The sequence below is a fragment of the Microtus pennsylvanicus genome, chromosome 13 (genome assembly GCF_037038515.1).
Source record: "Microtus pennsylvanicus isolate mMicPen1 chromosome 13, mMicPen1.hap1, whole genome shotgun sequence".
Lineage (NCBI taxonomy): Eukaryota > Metazoa > Chordata > Mammalia > Rodentia > Cricetidae > Microtus > Microtus pennsylvanicus.
In genome coordinates this window covers 69,653,142-69,679,977 of record NC_134591.1, presented here as the reverse complement: position 1 = coordinate 69,679,977, position 26,836 = coordinate 69,653,142, and the positions used below count along the sequence as shown (strand labels likewise).

The following is a 26,836-nucleotide window of genomic DNA, read 5'->3' as shown; positions in this document are numbered from 1 at the left end:
TTGTTTTTAAAAGGTGTTTTGATTTTCAATACAGGATTTCTCTGTGTAGCCCTGGCTGTCCTAGAACTCTGTCTCCCGGATGCTGGGATTGAAGGCGTGTGCCGCCACCAACAGGCTACAAACCTTCTAAGATAAAAATGTGGGTCAAAAGGGGCTCTTTATTGTGTTTATTTATTTTAATTATTTATTTTGAGACAGAGTTTCCCTATGTAGCCCCTCTAACCTGGAACTCACGCTGTAGGCCAGGCTGGCCTCCAACTCACAGAGATCCGCCTCTGCTTCCCAAATACTGACAGCAAAGTCCTGCCCACCCCACCCAGACCCTGGAGGAATTCTTACTATGCACAGGCCACAAGGAAGTTAAGGCTTCCATTTTGACTGTAAGCAAGGTTCAAACTTTTGCTTGTGAAGTTATTGGAAGAAGAAATACAGAAGATGCACAATTAATTCAAAGTTGGCCTGTTCTGACTTAAGCAAGTTTCATTTCTCAACACTTTGGTTTGAGATATCTCTTTGAGAGAGAGGAAAGAGAGAGAGAGAGAGAATGAGAGCAATTTAATCTTTATGTTAGCAACCTTCTCAAAGGCTTTGTTGTTTTGTTTGTTTGGTTTTTTTTTTTTTTTTGGTTTTTTCGAGACAGGGTTTCTCTGTGGTTTTGGAGCCTGTCCTGGAACTAGCTCTTGTAGACCAGGCTGGTCTCGAACTCACAGAGATCCGCCTGCCTCTGCCTCCCGAGTGCTGGGATTAAAGGCATGCGCCACCACCGCCCGGCAAGGCTTTGTTGTTATTGGGTCGAAATTCTTGATTCTTGCTAGGCAGGTGCAGAGGCAACTGCCTTTGATGCCAGCACTTGGGAGGCAGGCGGATCTTGTCAGAGACTAACCTGGCTTACATTGCTCTGGCTGCTCTTGCAGAGAACCCAGGTTTAATTCTCAGTGTCCATACAGTGGTTCACAGCCACCTGTAACTCCTGTTCCTGGGGCTCTGATGCCCTCTTCTGACAGCCACAGGGACTAGGCAGACAGAGAAAAGATGGATACTATTTTAAAACTTCTTTACTCTCAGTCCTCAGGAGATGGGCTCCTTTCCGTCCAACACGTCCCCTTCATTTTCTCTCTCTCTCATGTGCATACATGAGCAGATGTGTGAGCTTGTGGTATGAGACTACAGGTGCATGCTTACCACAGCAAGCACGTAGAGGGTCCGCAGGCAGCTTTGGACCATCGGTTCTCTCCTCCACCTTTGCTGGGGCTCTAACTCAGGTTGTCAGGCTTGTTAGGCAAGCACATCACCAGCTGAGCCATCTGGCCTGATCCTTTTCTCTCTAATCTCAGGGTGGGGTGCATAGACAAAACTACTCATTGAATTCTCTGTCAGGCAGGCCTGTCGTGCCAAGGACGCCATCACCCTTTCCCAGCTGGGATTAAATTTGCCCCCTAAACGTCTATCAATAGGATCTACTGACCTGTCTTCATACTGGAAGTCCCCAGCCAAGGAGAATGTGAAACTGGATGGTTAGACAGTGGGTGCCAGGCTGGAGGGGTAAGAGCCTCTTGAGATCTGGATATGGTGGACAGAGGGGAGGGGAACCTAATGGAGGGAGATGTAGATAGGAATGGAGACAAACCTTGCCTGCCAGGCATTGGCACTGCAGGTGTGGCCTCATCTGTGTATGGCGGAGAGCTAATGCTCCTGGATGCAGAGCTGCTGTCTGTGTGCAGGGGGGAGATGCTGTCCCCTTCTCCTCTTCATCTCCCCTGCCTTCTTTTCTCCCCGTCCCAAGCACCACCAACCCCCCCCACAGAGACATTTTGCTGATTCACTCCTGTAAGGCTGGCCATCTGGGGACACTTGGACGTGCTTGGCTGCACTGCCTGGAATTCGGCCCATTCTATATGATCTTGGCCAAGTGACTTGGAGACAATAACCAGATTTGTTCAAAGTGTGCACATGTGCCATTTCTAGATCCTCCCATCGGGTTCCCTGTACGGCATTATCATCTCAGGTGTACAACCATTGACACGAGATGTCGATTGTGCACCCATTTTGTAGATAAAGGAAACCGAGGCTCAGAGAGGCAGTGCGGCTCTCCCCAGGTCATGGAGACAGCTAACAGAGACCTGGAGTCCAAGCCGGAGCCCACTTTAATCCAAAGTTCCCGTGTGTTTTGCTATCCCTACTGTAGACAGAGAAAACTGCCAACGTTTATCAAGGAACCAGCTAACATTTATATGAGGGGGAAAAAAAGAAACAACTAGGGTATAAATCCATTTCCGGTACCACCAACCCAATTTACATGAAGAGAAAGGAAGGAAGGAAGGAAGGAAGGAAGGAAGGAAGGAAGGAAGGAAGGAAGGAAGGAAGGAAGGAAATAAGGAAGAAGGAAAAGGCCTACTTCCCTCTAGCTGACATGCTTTTAAATGCTGGGTTAGGACAGGGAGGAAATAAAGGCAAACCACTGAAAATAGAGACTTAGTTTCTCAGGCTTTGCGGATCTTCTGACTTGGCACACTACCTTGGTTGCCCTTCACTCAATTAAAAAATAAAAATAAAAAATAAATTAAAAAAAATAAAATCATTAGCTATTCCAAGGGCTCTGGACCCTTTGAGCTTTGACCTCAGGTCACAGAGACACCCAGAATCCTCCTCCCTTGGACCCTGTGTCTACAGCCATCCACTGAAGTGGCACCAGCCCAGTGACCCACTCATGATCTGTGTTGGCAGTGAAAGAAGTCCTTAAGCAGACTGACTCACTCGTGGGCACCACACATCGGTCCACCCTGGGACTCCCCAGCTCAGTCACAAACACCATATCCTCGGGGCTCCAGCCCTAGAAGCCTATGCTCCCAAGTCCTGGCCAGCACCCAGCTTGGGAGCCTCCAGGTCTCTGGTCTCGCGCAGGGACACACCCCGGGGGAGGAGTCACCTCTCCTGGCCAGTGCAGGCAGACAGCCAGCATCGGTTTCCTCTCTCCATTGCAGCCGGCTCACCCACTCCGGACCGACATGGCCCAGGAACGCCCCTCCTGTGCCGTGGAGCCCGAGCACGTCCAGCGACTGGTGCTGTCCTCTCATGAGGCCAAGAAGTCAGCCTACTGCCCTTACAGCCGCTTCCCTGTTGGGGCTGCCCTGCTCACCGGAGACGGGAGGATCTTCTCCGGTAAGGACTGACGCCGTGGTCCCCTCCCTGGCAACCTGGATGGGGCCCAGGTCCACGTGGAGAGGAGAGCAACACTGTTCCTTCCTCACTGGGCCTCTCCGGCCTCCTGCCCAGGCTGAGGGGCAACTCAACTGTTGTTCTACACAGTGGTTCTCTGTTCTTAGAAGTCTGGGGCGGCGGAGGGAGTTCGCAGGTGAGGCTAGAGGGAGTGGCCAAAATCTGGACCACCCGCAGGGCAGGAGCGGATTAAGGCTTCCAGGACGTCCTGTGTGCCTGACTTTCACCTGCTCATCTGTAAATTCTTCCTCTGGCCTCCTGACCTAGGGTAGACCCATTTTCAGATGAAGAAGCTGAGGCAGAGACAGACAGGTCTTGAGTCACAGGAGGCCCTGGTGATGGCACTGAGGGCTGGAGCCCCCCCCCAAATCCTTACCTTCTTCCTGCATACTGGGGTGCTGAGACTAGCTGGTGAGGGATCTGGCAGACAGGGACTTGGAGGAGAGGATCCAGGCATGGTCTGGGTGTCCAGCTGTCTGCACTGAGTTTAACATGGAAGAGCTATTGTTCTTTAGCTTCTGGTTTTGTAGACACTCACCTAGGCCAGAGTGGGCTGCAGCTGGCGGTGGGGTGATTGCCCATAGGCACAAGGGTCTGAATGGGGGGGCGGTGGGGGGGAGGAAGGAAGGGAGAGAGGGCGAGAGGAAGGGAGGGAAGAGTCTTGGTAAACTTGAGAACACTCTGTTTGGGATACATCGCGACAGGAGGTGACTACAGTGCCCCTTTGTTGTGTGTCTTGTTGACTGAGGTTCTGTGGTTTCCTGAATCACCCGGGTGTTGTGCGGCACTTTTCCTGGGAAGACGCAACCCATCTATTCACCCCAGATAGGGAGCTGGCGATAGACCAGCACAGACGCCTCCAAAGTCCAACTTAGTGAACCAATGAGTTTTACTGGGGCTGCTTAGGGAAGTGCAGGTGAGGGGTCACTACAGGAGCAGAAATGACTCCAGAGCTGCATCTCCAAGGCCCACCCCAGCCTAGCTGACAGCTCACAAAGCTGGGAACCTGGAGCACACCACACAGCCTGCAGGCCGCTCCACAGTTTGGAGTGTCCTTTTCATGTGGCTTACTGGTTCTAAACATCTTCCAGGCAGCTGGTCTGGTCTCACTCTTCTTTGCAACTCAACTGCCTTCATCTGAGAGAGCATCTCAGTTTCTACTGTTTACTCTGGCAGGGAGGGGCTTGGTTAATCTGGTCAATTTCAGGGACTTCCTGAAGTTATTGTGAGTTCATTTCCTGATGGGGTTAATGGAGTATTTGAGTATATGGCCCCAGGACTGTGGGAACAAGAAGAGGAGGAAAGAGACCTGGGGTGATCTGCCAGTCAGTAAAGTGCTGATCTCCAGAACCCACATAAAAGGCCAGGCTTGGTGGCACTCACTTGTAATGCCAGGGCTGGGCAGATGGAGATAGATGGGGTTTGGGGGCTCTCTAGCCAGATAGCCTAGCCTAATTGACAAGCGCCAGGCTAGTGAGAGACTATCTCAAAGAACAAGGTGGATGTGGTCTGAGGAATGATACCGGAAGTTGACCCAGTCTGGCCTCTATACACATGTACCTGGACATACACAGAGAGAGGGAGAGAGAGAGGCGGCGTGGGGGGAGGCGGTGGCGGTGGCGTTTTCTGAGAGATGTAGGATGGAATGAAAGTGAAGGCTTTGGCCATGGATTTTTCAGCAGGTGGAGCAGAGGAATAATAAGATAAAAGAAGGCAGAGCTGGGTTCTGCTGGGGACGAGGTAGGCAGGGACCAAGAGCAAAGTTAGCAGCTACAAATCAATGAAGAGTGCTCTGTGAACCCCATGGAAGGGCTCTTGGTGCAGGAGGGAGGCAGGAGAGTGTCCTGTGCATTAGTCAGTGACAAGCCTGCTGGGTAGCGCCAATTTCAGGGCAGCCTGACTCAGGAGCTCAGGGCCATGTCGCTCTTTGTTTTTCAAGACAGGGTTTCTCTGTGTAGCCCTGGCTGTCCCAGAACTCTCTCCGTGGACCAGGCTGGCCTTGAACTCACAGAGATCTGCCTCCTCTGCCTCCCAAGTGCTGGGATTAAAGGCGTGCACCACCACCGCCTGCTTACCACAAGTCTTTCTTATGATGGATGTTCGTTTTCTGTTACCTGGCAGGTGGGTCTTCTCTATCCATTAGGGGACAAGGACGCGGGCAGCCTCTCATTCCCACAGCCACTGCACCCCACTTTAGATCTCATCCCGAGCTCAAGCCCTTTGGGCAGATTCTTGCTGCTGGGTAGACATGCAGAAGGACATGCAGAAACGTTACCACTGAACTGAGCGAGGGTCCTTTTGTCTACAGGGAAGGAAACCACAAGGAGACTAGGATACTCTTTTAGTTTGATAGTTCTGGCCCTCTAGTGCTCAGAGCTTGTGGTGTGGACAGACTGACGCAGGACAGACTGACGCAGGACAGACTGACGCAGGACAGACTGACGCGAGGGCTTAGCGCTCCAAGTATGGAAAACTAAGGTTTGTGGTCCCCCCAACCTAGAACTCAGAGACTGTAGAGTTTCGGGTGCTCGCAAGGGAGATACATGGCTCTGGGCTTTAATTGCCAGTAGCCTGGCTGGTACTCAGTGAGTTCCACTGTGGCACCCATGGCCACTACCTAGAGCTCTGAAGCCTGAGGCAGCCATTACCTCATCCCTGGCTTTTCACAAGTTTCTGCTTTTCCCACACTTTTCCTCCTTGTCTGTGTCCCCTGACTACTCTCTGAAACCCTCTAGCCACCTTTTTTTTTTTTTACAATTTTTTTTAATATTTATTTATTATGTGTACAATATTCTGTCTGTGTGTATGTCTGCAGGCCAGAAGAGGGCACCAGACCTCATTACAGATGGTTGTGAGCCACCATGTGGTTGCCGGGAATTGAACTCAGGACCTTTGGAAGAGCAGGCAATGCTCTTAACCACTGAGCCAGTCTACCAGTCTGTGTGTGGGTATGGGCACATGAACACAAGTGTCCAAAGAGGCCAGAAGGCATCGGCTCCCCTAGACCTGGAGTTATAAGAGGCTGGGAGCTGTCAACTCTTGTTCTCTGCAAGGGTAGTGTGTACATTGAGCCACTGACCCATCTCTTGAGCCAAAAAAAAAAAATCTCATAAAGTTTTAAAAGGCTACAATTTTGTTTTGGGCCCCCGTCTTAGCTATCCTTGGCTTCATGCAAGGATGGGCTGCAGGTCGGATGTGTTTGAAAGTTCACGGAGGCGTGTCTCTTCTGGAGTAAAGGTTCCTAGCTGTGGGACGTGACCTGGAGCAGGAACCAATCCTCCACTGGGCGTAGTTAGGAGAGGCTTTGCAGCTGGGGTGCCCTTTTCTCTGAAGGGTTCCTGCTCAAGACTGCCAGGAAGAAGGGAAGGTTTGCTGGTGGTGAGCCTTCCTGATAGCGCCACTCTTCGCAGAAGAGCATCACAGAAGGCTCCCAGGAAGGACTTAATCTCAGGACAAAACTAGCAATCTCAACAGTGCTTTAAAAAAGTGTGTGTGTGTGTGCGCATGTGTGTGTGAACTAGGCATAGTGATGACCACCTTTAATCCCAGCACTCAGGCAGAGACCACTGATCTCTGTGGGTTCAAGGTCAGTCTGAATCTACAGAGTGAGTTCCAGGACAGCCAGGGCTACTTAGTGAGAATCCTTTCTCAAAAAACAGATTCTTTAGTGGGGGTATTGTGGTGCACACCTTTAATCCCAGCACTAGCAAGAAAAAGGCAGATGGTTCTTGGAGTTCAAGGCCAGCCTGGTCTACAGAGTGAGTTCCAGGGTAGCCAGGGCTACACAGAAAATCCTGTCTTAGGCGGGCGATCGTGGCACATGCCTTTAATCCCAGCACTCGGGAGGCAGAGGCAGGCGGATCTCTGTGAGTTCGAGACCAGCCTGGTCTACAGAGCTAGTTCCAGGACCGGCTCCAAAGCCACAGAGAGATCCTGTCTTGAAAGACAAAAAAAAAAAAAAAAAAAAAAAAGAAAGAAAGAAAGAAAGAAAGAAAGAAAAAAAAAATCCTGTCTTGAAAAACAAAAAGAAAACACCAGCAAAAAGTGTGTGTGTGGTGTGTCTGGATGTTTATATGTGTGTTCAGGTGCATATGGAGGCCCGAGGCAGACAGCAGGGGTCTTTCTCCATTCTTGTCCTCCTTGCTCACTAGGGACAGGGTCTTGTACTTGAACCCAGAGCTCACCGAACCCAGATTCACCACATTCTAGTCTAGCTAGCCAGCTTGCTCTGGAGATCCCGTGTCTACCTTCTGAGTGAGTGCTCAGGTAGGCTCTCCATTGCTGGGGATTCGAACTCTGGTCTCAGGCTTGCTCTTATGCTGTCTTTAGGCACCAAACCACCTTCCCAGACATTAAGAGTATTTAGCCTCTGCCCCAGTGACCTAGGCTCCTCTAACTGTCTCTGAAGAAACAGAATTTTGCTCAGAGGCAAACAAATGGAAGACACTAGCGGAAGCACTGGATCTCTCTCCCGACGGCAGCAGTGGGGCCAGGTGTAGCTTGGTTAGTAGAGTGCTTGTTTGTCTAGCGTACGTCAAGCCCTGGGTTTGATCCCCAGCACCATGCGTATACTCTTCCTAAAAACACAACTCAAGAGAGAGGTGGTTGTGTGACACTTTTGTGGAAAAATATAACACATATTCTACTGACCCCAGATTGGGAGCCCATGGCAGACCAAAGTACAGCTACCATGGTGGTGGAAGTTTCTGTCCCTCCAGGTCCCGCAGCCATTCAGTCCCAAAGAAACACACAGTTTATATTAATTATAAACTGTTGCAGAGAGCACTTGTTCTTCCCGGCCACCCAGAACTGAAGCAATCACACAGAAACTGTATTAATTAAATCACTGCTTGGCCCATTCGCTCTATCTTATTTGCTAACTCTTACATATTAATTTAACCCATATCTATTAATATGTATATCACCACGAGGTTGTGGCCTATCAGCAAGGTTTCAGCATGTCTATCTCAGCAGCAGCTCCCTGGCGTCTCCCTGACTCCGCCCTTCTTTCTCCCAGTATTCAGTTCAGTCCTCACCACCTACCTAAGTTCTGCCCTATCAACAGGTCAAAGCAGTTTCTTTATTCATTAACCAAGAAAAGCAACACATAGACAGAAAGACCTCCCACACCAATAAACTGTTTGGTCTATTAGCTCAGGCTTATTATTAACTGCTCTTATAACTTAAATTAACCATAATTCTTATCTATGTTTAGCCACGCGACTTGGTACCTTTTCTCAGTAAGGCATTCTCACCTCGCTTCCCTGCATCTGGCTGGTGACTGCGTCTCCACCTTTCCTCTGCCCAGAATTCTCCTAGTCTGGTTGCCCTGCCTATACTTCCTGCCTGGCCAATCAGCATTTTATTAAACCAATACCAGTGACAAATCTTTACAGTGTATAAGGGCATTATCCCACAACAGTACCACCAAAGTCTAATTTGATGAGTCAATGAGTTTAATTGGGCTTACTTATGGGAATATGGGTAAGGGGTTACTTACAGGAGCAGAAATGACTCAAAGACAGCTGCATCACCAAAGCCCACCCCATTGTGGGTGGCAGCTCACAAAGCTGGGAATCTGGTGCACACTGTACATCTTGTACAGGGCTCAGCAAGCTGAAGAGTGTCCTTTTCAGGTGGTCCAGCTGGTCTAAGCTTCTTCCAGGCTGCTCCACTTGTCTTGAGAGTGACGACTCTCAGCATTCCTTGCCCTTTGCTTTTGGGGAGGGAGGGGTCTAGTGAATCTGCTCAGTTTCAGGGACTTCCTGGAGCTGTTCTGAATTGTTTACTTGCTGTCTAAAAGAGCTTTCCAGGAGCATGGAGTGTTTCAGTCTGGGAGGAAATGGCTACACAGCTTAGGTGGATGCAGGCTTCTGGGTCATCCTTAGTTGCTTCTGGGTCATTCTTAGCTACAACAGATAATGCTTCAAAAAGAAAGAAAGAAAAGAAAAGAAAAAAAGAAAGAGTTTATGTAGGTGAGCAGAGCAGAGATGGCTGGCTCTATAGGCAGAGAAAGGCCAAAGCAGAGACAAAGGCAAGGTCTGGCTAGACCTTCTCAGTTACTTCCCTGCTGAGGTGGGTTGTCGCCCAGCCGTGCGTCACTGTAATGAAATACCCCAGGCAGCTGAGTGAAGGTTTGTTTGTTGTGTGAGTTCACATTTAATCTTCAGGTTAGCTGGAAAGAAGGCGTTACTAGTCGTAAAATTTCACTATTCAGCTATTTTTCGATGAGAACTGTGATTTGGTGAAGGTTTGCTTTGGCTCCTACTTCTGCAGGTCCCAGTCCAAGGTCTAGCAGCCCTGTGCTCTGGGCCTCTGACCAGGGCTGCACACAGCACAGAAGCTCCCCCACAGTCCAGTAACAGCCAGAGAAACAGCTGGTTGCCCAGTGAGGCTCCTCCTCCACTGACTTAGGAAGCCCTCACAAGGCTCCACCTCTTATGGGGATGCAGAACCTCCCAGGGGTGCCACCTGGGGAGTACTCAGGTTTTGGGGAAGCATCTAAACCATAGCGGGTAAAGACCAATAGACAACAGAAAAATAAAACAAAAAAGATGAAGTTACTCCAAGTCTGATTTTTTTTTCTTTTTTGGAGAGAGGGTTTAATGAAACCCAGGCTAGCCTCCAACTCGATATGTAGCTAAGGCTGGCCTTGCTGATCCTCTTGCCTCCATCGTCACTTTCTGGAATTACAGATGTGCATGAACTTCTGTATCTGCCTCTCTTTTTGGGAAGGTCAAGCGAGAGCTTCATTTCGATTTGGTGGCACGGAACATCTCTGCATGGGTGCCTTCATGTGAGGTTCAGTGCCTGAAGGGGACCCCCACGCAGCGGGGGCTCCCGCCAAGACCCCGGATTAGACATAAACCACACCCAAATACCTGTTTTCACAGAGAGATCCTTTATTAAGTAGGGAAGAAAAGCTAAAGTGGCTGCTTTCTGTCTCTTGCAGAAAAACAGCAGCAAATGACCTTGCTGGTGTCGTTTTAAAAAGAGAAGGGGGGGGGCTAGAGAGATGGCTCAGTGCCTGCTCTTCCAAAGGTCCTGAGTTCAATTCCCAGCAACCACATGGTGGCTCACAACCATCTGTAATGAGGTTTGGTTCCCTCTCTGGCCTGCAGACATATACACACATACACACAGACAGAATATTGTATACATAATAAACATTTTAAAAATAAATATTTTAAAAAGAGAGAGAGAAAGAGGGGAGGTCTGTGTTAGAATGGGCTAGGATGCAGAGGTGAAAAAGATAGGGGGCGAGGGAGAAGGGGATGTGGGTAAGGGAGGGGGCAGGATGTTTGTCCCAGAGAGACAAAGGACTGCCTCTGGACACAGCGAGGACAGATGAGGCCCATAGACAACTGGCTGTTTATACGGGTAAAATGAGAAACCCTGTGTGAGGATGAGGTGTTTAATTGGGCATGTTAATTGGGGGTTTTTTGATAACTGTACTTCAGTACTTTGATAGCTGGACCTCGGTCATCAGCTGCAGGAGGAGGAAGTGGCCGTATAAGGGAAGAGACCTTGGGGGCTAGCTTTAGGACTGTTCTTGGGTTGCCTTGTCCTGAGCAGTACAGGTGCCGAAACCTGGCTGCAGCGACAGAGATACACACCGTCTGCTGTACACTGAGCAGTGCACAAGCTCACACAACCTCACCAGGGAAGGAACTGGAGAACATCCGGGCTTCGGGGACACCTGTCTACACTCAGGCATTTCCTCAGCTCCCATCTGTGCAAAGGACCTCTAATGGTCCCTTCCTGAACAAACACCAGCCTCAGGGCTGTTTCAGGGCAGAACAGATGGTTACACAGAGAAGAACCCTGATTGGTCAGTTTGGGTCAGATGCTCATCTGTAGGCCAGCCAGTAGGAAGGCCATATGAGAAAAGATGGCAGCTTCCGCTTGAATTGCCTGCTGGAGTTGAGGTGATCCCTTATAAAATGGAGGAAGAAGAGCCGGAGAGATGATTCAGTCCATAAAGTGTTTGCCATAGACCCGAGTTCACCTCTCCAGCACTCATGTAAAAAGCTGTGTACTCCTTGTCCCTAATCAGGGCACAGGCAAAGACAGGACAGCGGGATCCCTGGGGCTTGTTGGCCACCCAGACGAGATGAATTGATGAGCTCCATTGTGAGAGATTCCCGTCTTAAAAGAAATAACAGAGGTCAATAAATAAATAAAGGCAAGGACTGGAGAGAAGGCTCAGCAGTTAAGAGCACATCCCGCTCTTGCAGAGGACCAGAGCGTGGTACCCAGCTCCTGTGTCGAGCAGTTCACAACCAGGTGTAACTCCAGCTCTAGGGGAGCACACACCCTGTTCTGAACTCCACAGGCACCAGCCCTCGCATGTGCACAGACGCCCCCACACACACGTGTATACACATAATCATAAATAAGGTGGGAAGTGATTGGGGAAGACTCCCAACATCAGCTTCTGAACATGTGTGCACACATGTGCACATACACACATACGTATATACAGACATGTGCACACACACACATATACGCTAACAGAATGAAAAGGAGGAAGAGATACTGAGATGTCAAAACAGTCAGTGCTCACTGCCGTCCACCTCGGGTGCCACAGTGTAACCTGCCCTTCCCTGATGGAGGAGCCTGTTGCTACCCGGCAGCTCCGAGCCAGCCCCAGCCTGGCCGTGAGACACACTGGCCGTCCTCCCAGCACTCTTATAGCTATGGCATCCCACCGAACGTCTAGCGACAGTGGATTTTTGAGGTCCTGGGAGTGATGAGTTACATAATAAAAGTATTCTCTCCCAGCATGCTAACATAGATCATGAAGAAACAGGAAAATCCGAGAGGAGACACTAACTCTGGCAGCAGTTACGTTCAGTAAACTCTGTTTACAGCTTCCACATCCGATGACTACCTGGGAACAAAATACCGCAGAATCATAATGAGCACCCAGACGTGGACACAGGGAGTGAGACAGACAAGAACAAAGTTGGCATGACAACTACAAACCCAGTAACCGCAGGAAGACGGTGCCTAGCGCTCTCTTCTCTGGCAGACCAGGAACGGGCTGCAGTCTAGGCGTGTGGACTGCCTTGTTCTATTCTGGAAATAAGAACCCTGTCCAGGTGTCCCACCATACACACTAGAGTGTGCCCGCCTACAACAGGGTCAGACTGGCACAGTGTCTCATCCAAGGTTTAGCCTTTGCTGGACAAGGTGGTACATGCCCTTAATTCCAGGAGGCATAGGCTGGTAGATATGAGTTTGAGGCCAGCTTGATCTACAGAACAAGGTCCAAGCCAGCTAGGGCTACATCCTGAGATCTGTCTCAGCAATACAAAAGAAAACCCAGTGTCAAGCCCTAGGAAGGGAAAGAGGAAGTGGAGGACCAGCAGTGAGTTTCTAGAAAGTTCACTGTAAGTCACTCATTACTCGTACTGCTTCCGTTCGTGCTCATTGGTGTAAACTGCATTCCTGGGCTGGAGAGATGGCTTAGCTTTGCAAGCATCAAGGACCCGAGTTCAAATCCCAAACACCCATCCATGTAAAAAGCTGGGTGTGGTCACATTTGCCTGGAATCCCACTGCTGTTGGGATATTGTAGGGAGACAAGAGGCTGCTTGGAGCTTGTTGGCTGTCAGCCTAGCTCTCGGTTCCCTCTCTCAGTCAAATAAAGCAGGGAAGGATACAGGCACACATTCAAGCCAGCAAAACTGCAGGACTTCAGGAAGCTCCAAGGTGGGCTGGAAAAGGTGGTTTCCAGCTGGGTAGCTCTGTAACCAGCTAAACTCAAGTGGGAAGCAGTGAGCAGCCTCTGTCCCCAGGCCTTCCTGCAAGGATCTCTACACATTCTTTTTCCCATACACAAAGCACCCACCTACCCCCTGGCTAAGGGAGGCCTCTGAGTTCAGAGTCACACAGCTGCCCCGCTTGATTCTTCTTGGGTCCGGATGTAGCTCTACTGGATCAGTGGCTAACGAATTGAACTGTTTTCTGTCCCCACCTCCCATCCTTTCCCACAATGCAATGTGGAGTTACAAATGGTGAATGCCAATGGAATCTCCCACAACACACAGTCACCAGCCATGGCAGCTAACAAACCCTCAGACAGGAACTGTGAGGTTTCTTGTCCCGGCACATCCCTTGTCTGTTGTCTGCTGGGGTCTCTAGCTTAGCTATTTGGGAACCTCTTCCTTGGTCATGTCGTCACTGTGACACATTTGCTGAGAACATTGGGGAGCTAGTGTGATGGCTCATAAGTTAAGAATACCAGCTGCTCTCACAGAGGACCCTGGTTTGGTCTTCAGCACCCATATGGTGGCTCACAACCATCTGTAACTCCAGTTCCAGGGAATCCAGCGCCCTCTTCTGGCCTCTACAGGCACCAGGCACACATGAGGGGTTCATATATACCAGCAAACATACACATAAAAATGAGGAAAACTTAAAAAACAAAAGCGTTCGGACCCATGATGGCCCTCACTGCCATTTTCACCTCTTAGATGCACACTGGAAGGCAATCCGCGCCTTCACACTAGGCAAGCAAGCTGCCACAGTTAGCTCTCTGTTGACTTGGTCAAGCCTCAGCATCTCTCTTTGTCTTGAGCTTGACCTTAGGGATGCTGAGGCTGTTCACTGCCCAGTCGCGATGTCTTCTGCTGGGGAGCCAGTCTTAGCATTAGGAAAGCGAAGACCTGAGCATTCTCAGAAATCCGCCGTACAGTGGGCCCCAGTGTCCCTCATTGCTTCTGGACACATCGCCCCCCCTCCTTTCCAGCTTTGTTGAACGGTGGGCCCCTCCCTGGCCTGAACTGGGAAACTGTCCTTCTTAGGGTTTCTATTGCCGTGATAAAGACCAGAAGCAAAGGCGACTTGGGGAGGAAGGGAGCCCACTTGGCCCGCAGTTTCCCATCATAATCCACCACTCACTGAAGGAAGCCGGAACAGGAAATGGAGAAGCCACGGGTGGGGTGCTGGTGGGGTGGTTCCTCCTCATAGTTTGCACCACCCACATCAATCATCCATCAAGAAAATGCCCCCATGGGCTTTGCTTGTGGGCGTGGGCATTTTCTCAACCAAGGTTCCCTTTTCCCAAATGACTCTATCTTGTGCCACGTTGATATAAAAGAGGCACTAGGAAGCTCTTACGACATCCGCATCAGGAGCCGGTTCTGTTGTCCGTAATTACCATTGGTCTTTTCTCTCCCCTCAGGCTGCAACATTGAAAACGCCTGCTACCCACTGGGTGTGTGTGCAGAGCGGACTGCCATCCAGAAGGCCATCTCAGAAGGGTACAAGGATTTCAGGGCTATTGCTATCGCCAGGTGAGTGGGATAGACCAGTCACAGCAGAATTCTTTATTCTTCCAGCTGATGTCCCCCCTACACAACCCATTCATTCATTCACCAGACCCATGTCTATTGTACATGTTCTTCTTGGCAGACATGGGTCAGCCCTGCGGCTGGGTGCTAGGGATAAGGAGGTAAATAAGAAACAGAGTCTGAGGCTGGGGGCATGGCTCAGTTGTTAGAGTGCTTGCCTAGTATGCAAAGACCCTGGGTTTGACCCCAGCATCTAATAAAACTAGATATAGTTGCACACCCCTGTAATCTCAACTCCTCAGAAGAGGACATCAGATATTCCAAGACTGGAGTTACAGGTGTTGTGGCTTACCATGTGGGTGCCGGGAATCAAACTTAGGTCCTCCACAATAACAATTGCTCTTAACCACGGAACCATCTCTCTGGTCCTTTAAAAGGTGTTTGAAATGTAGACTTTAAGCACAAAGGTTAGTGGAAAGAGAGACACACAGGAGAAGAACGAGACTTACCCAAGAGCTGGTTATCGTCTCAAAGGAAATGCGCACTGTGTTGTCCAAGGAGTTACCTGAGGGATTTGGAAACTGGGGTCTCATCATTCATCTGGTTTCTAGGGGCTCCTCCCTTCCTCTAACTTTTTCTCTCTCCTTTCTTTTTTTTCCGTTGTTGTTTTGTTTGTTTGTCTTGAGACGGGATCTTACTGTACAGCCCTGGCTGGGTACACAGCTCTGAAACTCACTATAGACCAGACTGTCCTTGAACTCACAGAGATCCTCCTGCCTCTGCCTTCCTCAGAACTAGAGGTTTGCACCATGCCTGCCACATTCTTGATTCTCAGCTCCTGCGAAGCTTCAACCAGACTCCTGAGTGAGCAGCTTTTTTCCCTTTTCATGTCCTCTTTAATTCCCTGTCTTTCTGGTCCGCCTCAGACTCCACCCTCAGGGTTAGCCCACAGAGCAGATAGACCCAGGGAGACTCTGACACAGAAGGTGTGTTTCTGTTCCGACAACAGCAAGTACAACACGGTCCCCCAGAGGTATGGTAGAAAGATGTCACACAGAACAGGAGGACCCGAAAGTCACTTGGTATAGACTCACTTGCCACCACCCCACTTCTATAGACAAAAAATAAACAGACAAAACCCCGAGGTCTGAGAAGTTAAGGGAATTTCCAGGGAGTTAGCGGTAAAGCTGGGACAAAACCAACGTCTCAGAGTCCACTGTGGTTACTGTGCCAGGAGACCAGATGCTGTTCAACTCTGCTAACTTCAGCATCCAGGTGAAGGTGCCAAAACCAGGGTCTAAAACCAAGCAGGGTGGTGACCTGGTGACAGCCATGTAAGCAGTGACTATGTGTTTCAGACTAATGCAACTCCAGCGAGGCTCCAACTGGATAAGAATTTCAGCCAAGGGCTTGAGAGATGGATGGCTCAGTGGTTAAGAGCAGTGGCTGCTCTTCCAGAGGTCCTGAGTTCAATTCCCAGCAACCACATGGTGGCTCACAGCCGTCTGTATTGAGATCTGGTGCCCTCTTATGGTATACAGGCAGGACACCGAATACATAATAAACAAACACACAAATAAACAAATAAAGCCTGCAGTCAGTGCTCTCTTGTGGCCCAGATGTGGTTGCTCTGACTCCCATGGGCCTCCTCCCAGGGGAGTGTGGTGGGATCTTATTGGAGCTGGACCGAGACTGCTTGGCTAAGAATAAAGCCTATGAGAATGGGTTCTTTTACTGGTTTAGACCCCAGTAATTTAAGGCTTTTGCAGTGAGCTGCATTTGGGTGCCCCTTTTTTATATTGACTAGGAGAGAAGGAACCTTGGCAAGTTAATGGTTGAGGAAACTGACCCTGGAAACGGTGAACCCAGCGAGCAGAGCCGCTGACCAAGCTTCGGTCTTTAGCAGCGTGGGACACAGACTCTGGAAGGATCATTTCTTCCTATGAAGGGAGTTGCAGCCTGGGAGAGAAACAGGGGCTGTGAGAGCAAGGCTGACATGATTTGTGCAACAGGAAGGACCTGGCTTTCCCAAGAGCCTGTGCATTGCTCCAGTCTGGCTCGGACGGGATTCAGAATACCAGAATACCATGCTGGAGTGACTGGGGCCAGGTACGCCCTTGAGAATCAAGGTGGCGATTCCCAGCTTTCTCTGGAGCCGAGGGCTGTCCAAGCTTCCCTGCAGCTTCCAGAGAATAAACGAGGCTGTGCTGGGAACTTTTTGTGCAGCTGAGGACAGATCAGGATGTGTGTTGCACTTTATGAAGAAATGGGGAGAAATAACTCAATTTCAAAGCTGGTCCAAGAAAGTAATGATGTTCTGGGGTAAGAGAGGCCAAAACCAGCAGAATGATGCGGTAGCCTGCGGGTTCTGTTAGCGTTTGTCCAATGAAAGGCTTTTTCCTCTTGCTCCTCACCTGCTTTTAAATATGACCATCAGGGGCTCACTGTGGTCAGCAGATGTCCTTGTACAACACCCAGAGTTTCCAGCACCCAGCTGGCCTTCTCTGGATTTGTAACCCACAACCATATCCCCCGCCAGCGATGCAGTCATTGTCATACTACTGACTTACTAAACAGATAGCATGGGTTTAGAGGAAGAACGGGAAATGCCAGCCAGCTCATATTGGCACAGAACGGGGCTGAGAAGTCCATGTCTTTCCCTGGGATCACAAAGGACAGAGACGCTGTGGGCGTTGGCAGAGCCAAGTGACAGGAGCTTCTGTCTTACCAAGCTGAGCGTGACCTCATCATGTGACCAAAGTCTGCACAAACCACAGGAAACCCTTGATTGCCAGGAAAAAGAACCCAGGTGTGCTAGTTTGAAAGAAAATGGCCCCCAAAGGGAGTGGCACTATTAGGAGGTGTGGTCTTGTTGGAGGAAGTGTCACTGTGGGGGCGGGCTTTGAGGGCTCATAAATGCTCAAGCCACGCCCAGTGAGATAGTTCACTTCCTGTTGCCTGCAAGATGTAGGACTCACATCCAACTCCTTCTCCAGTGCCATGTCTGCCTGCATGCCGCCATACTCCCCCCCATAATGATAATGGACCAAACCCCTAAATTGTAAGCAAGCCACCTCAAGTAAATGTTTTCATTTATAAGAGTTGCTGTGGCCATGGTGTCTCTTCACAGCAATAGAACCTAACTAGGGGTGGAGAATTAGGAAAGCCTTGGGGAGATGTCCAAATGCAACCTGCATGTCTGAGGGTTAGTGCTCACTCTTGGCAGGAATGTTGAGTGACACTTAAAAGCCCCGCCTCCAGCGTCTCTGCGGCTGGGTTTCCATTCTTTCTCACTTCTACCTAAGGTCTTTGTAAGACTCGGAACCTGACTGTTTTATTTTATTTTTTAGACTAAGTCTCATGTAAGTCAGGCTGGCCTCAAACTCACTTTGTAACTGAGGCTGTGACCCTGAAAGTCTAAGCTTCCTGCCTTCACCTCTTGGGTGCTGGGGTTATAGGTATGTATTCCTGCTTTGTGTGGTACTGTGGATCAACCCCTGTGGCCCCCTGTGCGTTATAGTCAACCCCGACTAGAGTCCCAGCCCTCAGCCTGTTTGTTTGTTTTTCAAGACAGGGTTTCTCTGTGTAGCCTTGGCTGTCCTGGAACATGCCTTATAGACCAGGCTGACCTCCAACTCACAGAGATCCTCCTGCCTTTGCCTCTCAAGTGCTGGGATTAAAGGCCTGTGCCACCACCGCCTGTAACATGAGTGGTCCTGTTTGTTGTTGGCCTGGGTTTTTTAAGCTGTACAATTCATGAGAGGAACAGTACCCTGCTGGGCTGTTGGCAGACTGCATGAAATGACTTCTATGAGCTCCCTAGCACATGGTATGTTATCCATGAGAACCCCAGTTGTGGAGTTATCCTTAGGACTTCTGTGAGCTTCCCAGCACATGGTATGTCATCCATGAGAACCCCAGTTGTGGAGTTATCCTTAGGACTCTGTGAGCCACAAGAAAAGCGAAGGCAGAGTGCATGGGTTCTGAGTTCAAATCCTGGTCCTGTCCCTGACTGGCTCTGTGACCCTGAGGAAGTTGTTTCTTTCATGGCCTCTAACGTGGCTCACATATTTCAGGGTGTTGGGGTGTTGAAGGAGTAGCGGGCTGCTTCCGGGCTCCCGCATGGCTAGCTTTACCCAAAATAATTACATGGAAACTGTATTCTTTTAAACACTGCTTGGCCCATTAGCTCTAGCCTCTTACTGGCTAATTCTCACATCTTGATTAACCCATATTATATTCATGAGTGTAGCACCACGAGGTGGTAGCTTACCAGAAAGGATCTTAACCTGCATCAATTTCGGAGAGGAGACCTATGGCGACTGCTTTACTCAGCTTTCATTCTCCCAGAATTCTGTTCCGTCTTCCCGCTACCTATGTTCTGACCTATCAGAGGCCAAGCAGTTTCTTTATTAATTAACCAATGAAAGCAACAGATAGACAGATGACCCTCCTCCATCGTTGGGGGACTAAACGAGCTGGTTGGCTGTCTCCTCTCTAAAGCCCAAGCTTAACGTTTGGCACCGCAGTGCACAGTAAAGTGAGCCACGTTCTGAGCATGCACAGCTCAGAACTTTTCTTTCGTGGTTGCGACCACAGCTGAATCCAGCTTCCTGGTAGGGTGTGGGATTGGTCTCCTGGAGACTCCTGACTCAGGCCACCTTGTGCAAGAGAGGAAATGACAGGGCCATATCACATAGGGTCTGACAACCGTGGAAGGGAGGCTGAGCTCCCTGGGCGACTTTTCTGGTCTTGCCCAGTCTGTCTCCACAACAGCTTTTCTTTGCTGCTTTGTCTCTCTGTCCAGGTGGTAAGGGCCCTGAGGGCAGTGATGAGAGCCCTGAGGGCAGTGATGAGGGCCCTGAGGGCAGTGATGAGGGCCCTGAAGGCAGAACGAGGGCCCTGAGGCCAGTGATGAGGGCCCTGAGGCCAGTGATGAGGGCCCTGAGGCCAGTGATGAGGGCCCTGAGGGCAGTGATGAGGGCCCTGAGGCCAGTGATGAGGGCCCCGAGGGCAGTAATGAGGGCCCTGAAGGCAGGATGAGGGCCCTGAGGGCAGTGACGAGGGCCCTGAGGCCAGTGATGAGGGCCCTGAAGGCAGGATGAGGGCCCTGAAGGCAGGATGAGGGCCCTGAGGCCAGTGATGAGGGCCCTGAGGCCAGTGATGAGGGCCCTGAGGCCAGTGATGAGGGCCCTGAGGCCAGTGATGAGGGCCCTGAAGGCAGGATGAGGGCCCTGAGGCCAGTGATGAGGGCCCTGAAGGCAGGATGAGGGCCCCGAGGGTCTCTGTTGCTCCTTTTCCATGACTGCCTGGCTTACAACAGGCCCTGAAGCAACACAGGAAAAAGGCAACAAAGCCTGAGACAGTCTAACCTTGTAACACCTGCCACCCAGAAACCGCACGAGTTAGCTGGATTCACAGAGCGTCCTGACAGGGACCCCCATTCCCACATGTTCGCGTGGCTATTCTCCTGAAGCGGGAAGCCTCAGGGAGAACCCCACCTCTTCATGGAGCAGAACCATTCTCTGATTTGCCAGGCACAATAAAGAACTCCTTTAATCCCAGCACTCAGGAGGCAGAGGCAGGTGGATCTCTGTGAGTTTGAGGCCAGCCTGGTCTACAGAGAGAGTTCCAGGACAGCCAGAGCTATGGAGTGATACCATGTCTCAAAAAAAAATCAATTAGCCAATTCATTAATTAAAATGTAAAACAGAAACAGTCTTCGACTTGACCTCAGATCAAAGCCAGTTATTACAAAATCTAAAAAAAGCCTCTGGCTGCTCTGTCCCTTGTCCCCTTGTTTTGTTCTCAACTCCCCGCCCCCCCCTTTTTTTTGCCTTGATTAATTGTTGGCTGGTTAGCTGGCATCTTCCTGTCATCAGTCTAGAAAGTCCTGGTCACAGTGCGTGTGTGTCTTCGTCATTATTGTACCAGTGGCAGCATGCAGTGCCAGGCACACAGGAAGTGCTCAATAAATATTTGTCATCTGAAATAAGCCAGCACCTGTAGAGCCCTCTGCAGGGAGGCGAGCGTGCTAGGCACACAGTCCACAGCACGACAGCTACTGTTAGCACACAGTGCGACCAATCATAAGCAGCATAAAGCACAGGGTAGCTAATAAAGCGGGATGTGATAAAGTATTAAAATGATGGCAGAGATTGCATGTGGAAGGGAACAGGTGTGCAGAAATTAGCCCAGGCCATAACAATATAGCATTCCGATTCCAAGGCTTATAAAACCCTGGGGTTGGGGATTTAGCTGAGTTGGAAGAGTGTCTACGTAGCATGCACCCTGGGGTGCATCCCCAGCACTTCGTAAGAACTGGGCATGGTGGTGCATGCCTGTAATACATGAACTCAGGAGACGGAGGCAGGAGGATCGCAAGGTCAAGGTCATCCTCAGCTACGTGGCAAGTTGGAGGCCAGCCTGGGCTACGTGAGACCCTGTCTTAAAAACAGTAAAGTTTACACAGACATGTTATCTCATTTTGTTGAACCCCTGCCAAGTAGATGACATTGTTACCCACGTGTTCAGACAAAGGAACAATCCCTGGGTGACTTAAGATGACTCAGAGCTGCACAGTGAGCAAAGCAGGGAGTTGGCCAAGAGTCAGAATCCAAACCCCATGTTCTTGTAAAGCAGTCACAGAGCTGTGGGCTCAGAGGACAGGAACGGTGGCACCCGGCACCATAGCCCTGCAGTGAGATCTGTGTTCGCTAGGCACCGTCCTTTGTCCTCTGTCCTGACTGGAAGTCTGTGTTCCTGCCTCTCTCAGATGCCGGGAGCCCATTTTCTTCTTTGCTACACATACATGGTGTTCTTCCGCACCCAGGGCCTTTGTGTGTAACCTTTCTTCCTTTTTCTTCCATTCCCTTCTTTCTTTTTACAGACATTTTTCCATATGTGCGTTGTATGTATGTGTGTGCACGTGTGTGTGCGTGTATGTGTATGTGCCAAGGAAGGTTTCAGCTTCTTTAGAGACAGAGTTAAAGATGGTTGTGAGCCCCCCTGTGGGTGCTGGGAGTGGAACTCGGGTCCCCGGAAAAAGCAACACATACTCTTAACCACTGAGCCATCTCCCCAGCCCCCCACTTCTTTCTCATACTTATTTCTCTAAGACACAGAGCACCTCCTGGACTTTAGAATAGCCTTTCTGTTATTCATCTCACCAAACCTATGACCTCACTAATAAAACAACTCCCCTGATATACTGCTTGTTCTGAAAATTAAACCAAACGGCACAGTTAAATGCCTGGTACAGTAGAGTTTCACTAAGTGGGAATGCATGACTCTGTTCTTCCTGCAAGGACGGGCTAATGCCACCTCCTGTGTGAGACACTGTCTCGCTCCAGTGGCAGGCTTATTACTGTGCATTCTTAATGCATTTTACTTAATAGTGATAATAATAATAACAATAATAAGTCACCTAGTTTTGTGTCACCCACTGGGACAAGCCTTCCATAAAGGATAGAGACAAGCTCTCTGTCACCCCTGTCTCCTGGAGTGTGGGTAACAAGATAGCTAGATGTCCATCAGCATGTATGAGTGCGCTGATGAGGACAGCATTGCCACTGAAAGCCACAGCTTTCGGAAGTGTGGCCAGCTGCCTAGTTGCCTTCCCAGCCTCCAGGACACAGTGATTCTGGGAATCAGGAGTTGTCTGCTGGGGTGTGACCTGATTTGCAGGACAGGGACTCAGTATGTGAATCCCAGGCATCGGCCACAAGCCTTGTGACAGACAACCCTGAGTTGAGTCTTTGTTTCCCCAGTGACTTACAGGAAGAGTTCATCTCTCCGTGCGGAGCCTGCCGACAAGTCATGAGAGAGGTAAGGGTGTGGGCAGCTCCTCCCCTGAAAACACGCCTGAGGTCTCTCAGGGGCCACACCAGACTCCAGTGTGGACTGTTACTGCGCGGTCTGCCTGGCTGGCTGACTCCTGTGACCTTCCTGGGTCCACGTGAGTCACTGGAAATGAGTCCCTCTTCCAACATATGCATACTGACAGCTCTCTGGATACATACATACTATACATGCTGACAGCTCTCTTGACATATACACACTATACATTACTATGCATACTGAGCTCTGGTTGTTGGTGCCAGCCCCTGAGCCAGCACAGGATGAGCCGGGACAGGCTTGCCCTCACTGAGCTTCAAGCAGCTGTGAGAAAATACAGGAAAAGAAGTTGGGGGATAAAGGGACATCAGGGGACAGAGAACAATAAACTCCAGCCTGCAGGCCAATCCCAGCATGCCTCTTGATTGTAGATTTTTCTGGTAGGGGCACAGCTATGGCCAATCGCTGCTGCATTGGCGGTGACCACTCTGGCTCCATGGTAGCAGGGCTGAGCAGTTACAGGAAGACCACACAGTCTGGGAACCCCCCAAAATAAATTTCCTGTTTGTCCGTTGTCAGCAAAAGTTTTGCCAACTTCTGCTCTAGTGGCGAGGAGGGACTTCTCTTTGAAGGTGACAATTCTAGTTGAAATATAAATCATGAAAAGCAATGAGACAGAGCGTTCTAGAGAAGGAGAATTCTAGACCGAAGGCAGCAGGTTTCACATTGACCTAGACGTTTGCTATGTGATGGGGAGCAGAAGGGCAAAGGGCAGTGGGGGAGGGGGAGCAGTGGGATCTAGCATCACAGGCATTGGCTGGGGCTGGGTCAGAAGGCCGTACCAGCCAGGGAACAGAAGGCACGTTTATTCCAGAATAAAGAGAAACGAGTTATGCACTAAAAAATGACACAAATGGCAAGTTTTGCATAATGTGTGTTTTACTACCGTTTTCGGGAAATCAAGAAAAGTGAAGCGTGGTGTTGTACGCCTGCAATCCTAGAACTCAGGAGTCGGCAGGAAGTTTGCTGCAGGTTTGCGGCCAGCTTGGGCTGCTTAGCAATTTCCAGGTCAGCCGTGGCTATCCAGCAAGATCCTGTCTCAAAACAAACAAGCAAACAAAGAACAAAATCGAAAAAGCAGAGAGAGGGAGAGAATAAAGGGGAAGTCAAGAGAGGATTTGAAGCAAGTTTTATTATTTTATTATTTATTATTTTTCATAAGATGCCATAAGGGACCTGGCATCTAAACTTGCCCACATCCAGCTTGTGTCCGTACCCTCAGGCACAGCCTGCTGAGCAAGAAAACTTCCTCCCTTGAAACCTTAATTCTGAAAACCCCGAAAGATTGATAGTGTCTATTAACAGTTCAGTGATTCGGACAGATGTGTGGAAGACCAGGAGGCCATGGACCAGCCTCAGCCTCCGCTGGCAGCCCACACATCAGTCATGGTGCCACAGCCTCTGTGAACTGGGCATCTACTAAATGCTAGGATCTGTGAATCTCACCATGCCTGCCAGGATGAAGCTGGGTCTGTTGACTTCATCTCTATCACTGACCTAACTCTCCACCTACTCAGTTCCCTTTCCTATCACTAAAACACCTCATAGATGAAGGCAGTGAGCCCCCAGAGGACCTGCAGCAAGCCAGGGTGTGGGAGAACGTTCTGGAGATGTGTTTGTCTTTGCTGATGTATTAGCAACTCTCCTATTGCTGTGATAAATCGCTATGATCAAAGCGATTTAAGAAGAAACAGTTATTGGGGCTATGGTTCCAGGGGGTTAAGGTCCGTAATAGAAGGGCCAGCAGATGGCAGATGCGGTAACTGGAGCAGAAAGCTGACCGCCCACATCTGGAACAGGAAGCAGGAAACAGTGAGTGCTCTGGAAACCATGGCTTTTGAAACCTCAAAGCCTGCTTCCAGTGACACTTTCTTCAGCAAGGCCACACTTCTGAAACCTCCCAAACAGGCCTACCAACTGGGGACCAAGTATCCAAATACAACGTCACTTACAAACCACCACGGCCGACTTGATACCACTAAAGCCTCAGCTTCCTCAATAATAAAACGAACACAATGGGAGCCAGCACCTCCACGGTCAGATAACGCTATATCACAAACATAGTATGTTGAGTCTCGTCAGACAGACACGAACTCCTCCTGGAATGAGGCACAGGGGTGAACCTGTAAGGGGCTATAGATGTCAGTTGTCCTGTAGAAGGAAGACTTGGGCATGGACTTTTATTTAATTTTAGTTTTAGTTATGTCTATGGGTCTATGTGGGAGTATGTGCATTCAAACACAGTTGCCCACGGAGGCCAGAAATATCAGATCTTCCGGAGCTGGAGTTGTAGGAAATTGTGAGCCTCCGAGTAGAGGACTTGGAAATGAAACTTGGTTCTTCTGCAAGAGTACTGTGTGCTTTTAACCGCTGAGCCATTTCTCCAGCCCAGGGCACAGGTGTTTCGACGGCGGCTAGGAAGATGGCTCACTTGTGTGTAGCCTTGAGGACCAGAGTTTGCATCCCCAGGAACCCACCTGACTGCGAGGTGGTCTAGGCAGATGGTGGCAATCCCAGTCTTTGAAGGCAGAGACAGAATCCCCAGAGCAAATTGGCTGGCAGGACTAGCCCTAGGGGTGAGCTCTGGGTTTGATGGAGAGACCCTGCCTCAGTGAATAAGGTGGCAGAGCCATGGAGGATGATTCGAGACCCAACCCTTCTGCTTCCGCGTGCATGTGCTCCCATGTGCCCACAAACATACACACACACACACACACACACACACACACACATTTATACCACACATACATAAAAATGGGGAAAAAAGGCATTAGTTTTACTAAGTGCTCTCCCGTTGATCCCTCCTTGGGCTCTATGAACCAGTACAATTATTGTCACTCGCATTTGACAGGAGAGAAAAACCGAGGCCCAGAGGACCATTAGACAGAAAATACTAGGGTCATAGTCAAAGCCATGCTCCCATCGCCCTCATTCCCCTGACCTCTCTCACACAATTTTGCTCTTTTTTCCAGTTTGGCACTGACTGGGCCGTGTACATGACCAAGCCAGATGGCACATACGTAGTCAGGACAGTCCGGGAGCTGCTGCCGGCCTCGTTTGGGCCTGAAGACCTGAAGAAGATTCACTGAAGGCGAGAGAGTGCCTGCCTATGTGAGCCTGGGTTCCCTACCTAAGGGACAGGCCCTGGAAGATTTCATAATGATGTTGTCCCTGGCTGGACCTGGAGACACCTGCCACATGGCTCCCAAATGGCCAGGCAAGGGCGACCTTGATTCCCACACCACAGTCTCCCCTAGAGTGATGGAAGTTGTCCCTCTGCCTGGGCCAAAGCCAGCGTCCTTCTGGGGACTCTGAGCACTCTGCTCCCTCCTCTCCCTCCTGCTGGCCCTGACATTCCAGACCTGGTCTGCTTTCCTACCAGCCTTTCAAAGCTCTGTCCTGTTCCCTGTGACTCTTCTGATTATAAACACCACAGAACATTCTGGCTGAGAAAAATGAGTTTTTAGTCTCCGTGTACAGCTCGTAGTGGGTGGTTCATCTCACGGGGCAGAGATTGTGGGTGCTTCCCAGCACCCCTCTCTGTGACATCTGAGGTCAGAGGCTCCTCGTCCCTGTGTTCTTAGATGGGAGGCTCCTAGGCAGGGCTTGATCTCAAGAGCCCTCTTGCTACCGCGTGGACACGGGATGGAAGCTGTGTCATTGGGGGCGTGTCCCTGAAGCATGCGGAGGCATCCAGACTTCCTCCTCCTCCTCACTTCCTAGCTAGCTAGTGAGGTGAGCTGCTCTTTACCACACTCAGTGATGTGCACCTCCCCAGCCAGAAGCTGAAAGTCAAGGGGTCCACAGGCCAGATCCCCCAAATACTGTAAGGCCAAATAAACCTCTCCTCTTCATAAGCTGATTCTCCCAAGTGTTTGGCGCAGGGCGGAGAGCTGCCTGACACACCATTGCTAGAGATCCGAGTCTTGATGCCACCCACGGCCACAGCTGTGAGAGACGACACAGTTTAAGGGGAAGCGTGGGCACGGTGGAAAAGATAGCTCTCAGGACCCACTAAGTGCCGCATGCTTTGGTACTACTCTTTATTTTCAATGCTCAGTGGTTCCGGGAGCTGGCTGTCACCTCCCTTTTTAGGTCATGGGGCAGAGTAACTGAGAATTTATTCTACAGCCATGGTAGAGCTCAGCAGAGAATCCAGATCCCTTGGGGTGTGGTGGCGCACACCTTTAATCCCAGCACTCAGGAGGCAGAGGCAGGAGTCTCTCTGTGAGTTCAAGGCCAGCCTGGTCTACCTAGAGAGTTTCAGGCCAGTCAGGGTGACGTAACGAGACCCCGTCTCAACCAGAAGAAAAAGGTCCAGATCCCTTGGTCCACAGTGACATGGAAGTTGTGCGCTCTGCTGAGGTTTTTGACATGAAGGAACTCACTACATCCTCACTTATCAAACCCGTAAATGGTTTTGCT

At 50.1% G+C, this 26,836-nt stretch overlaps 1 protein-coding gene across 1 annotated transcript; it reads left to right on the top strand.

Annotated features, from left to right (window-relative positions):
- Positions 1-2,925: 2,925 nt before the first annotated feature.
- Cda (cytidine deaminase) lies at positions 2,926-26,833 on the top strand. The gene is made up of 4 exons (XM_075945066.1): positions 2,926-3,159; positions 14,407-14,518; positions 22,285-22,342; positions 25,384-26,833. Exons 1-4 carry the CDS (start codon positions 3,006-3,008, stop codon positions 25,498-25,500), a joined length of 441 nt encoding a protein of 146 aa, XP_075801181.1. The 5' UTR covers positions 2,926-3,005; the 3' UTR covers positions 25,501-26,833.
- Positions 26,834-26,836: the final 3 nt, after the last annotated feature.

Excerpts from the sequence above, each read along its gene's own strand:
- Cda (XM_075945066.1), top strand. The coding sequence starts at position 3,006 with ATGGCCCAGGAACGCCCCTCCTGTGCCGTGGAGCCCGAGCACGTCCAG. Across the intron at positions 3,160-14,406 it reads AGACGGGAGGATCTTCTCCG|GCTGCAACATTGAAAACGCC; the intron begins GTAAGGACTGAC and ends CTCTCCCCTCAG. Across the intron at positions 14,519-22,284 it reads AGGGCTATTGCTATCGCCAG|TGACTTACAGGAAGAGTTCA; the intron begins GTGAGTGGGATA and ends TTGTTTCCCCAG.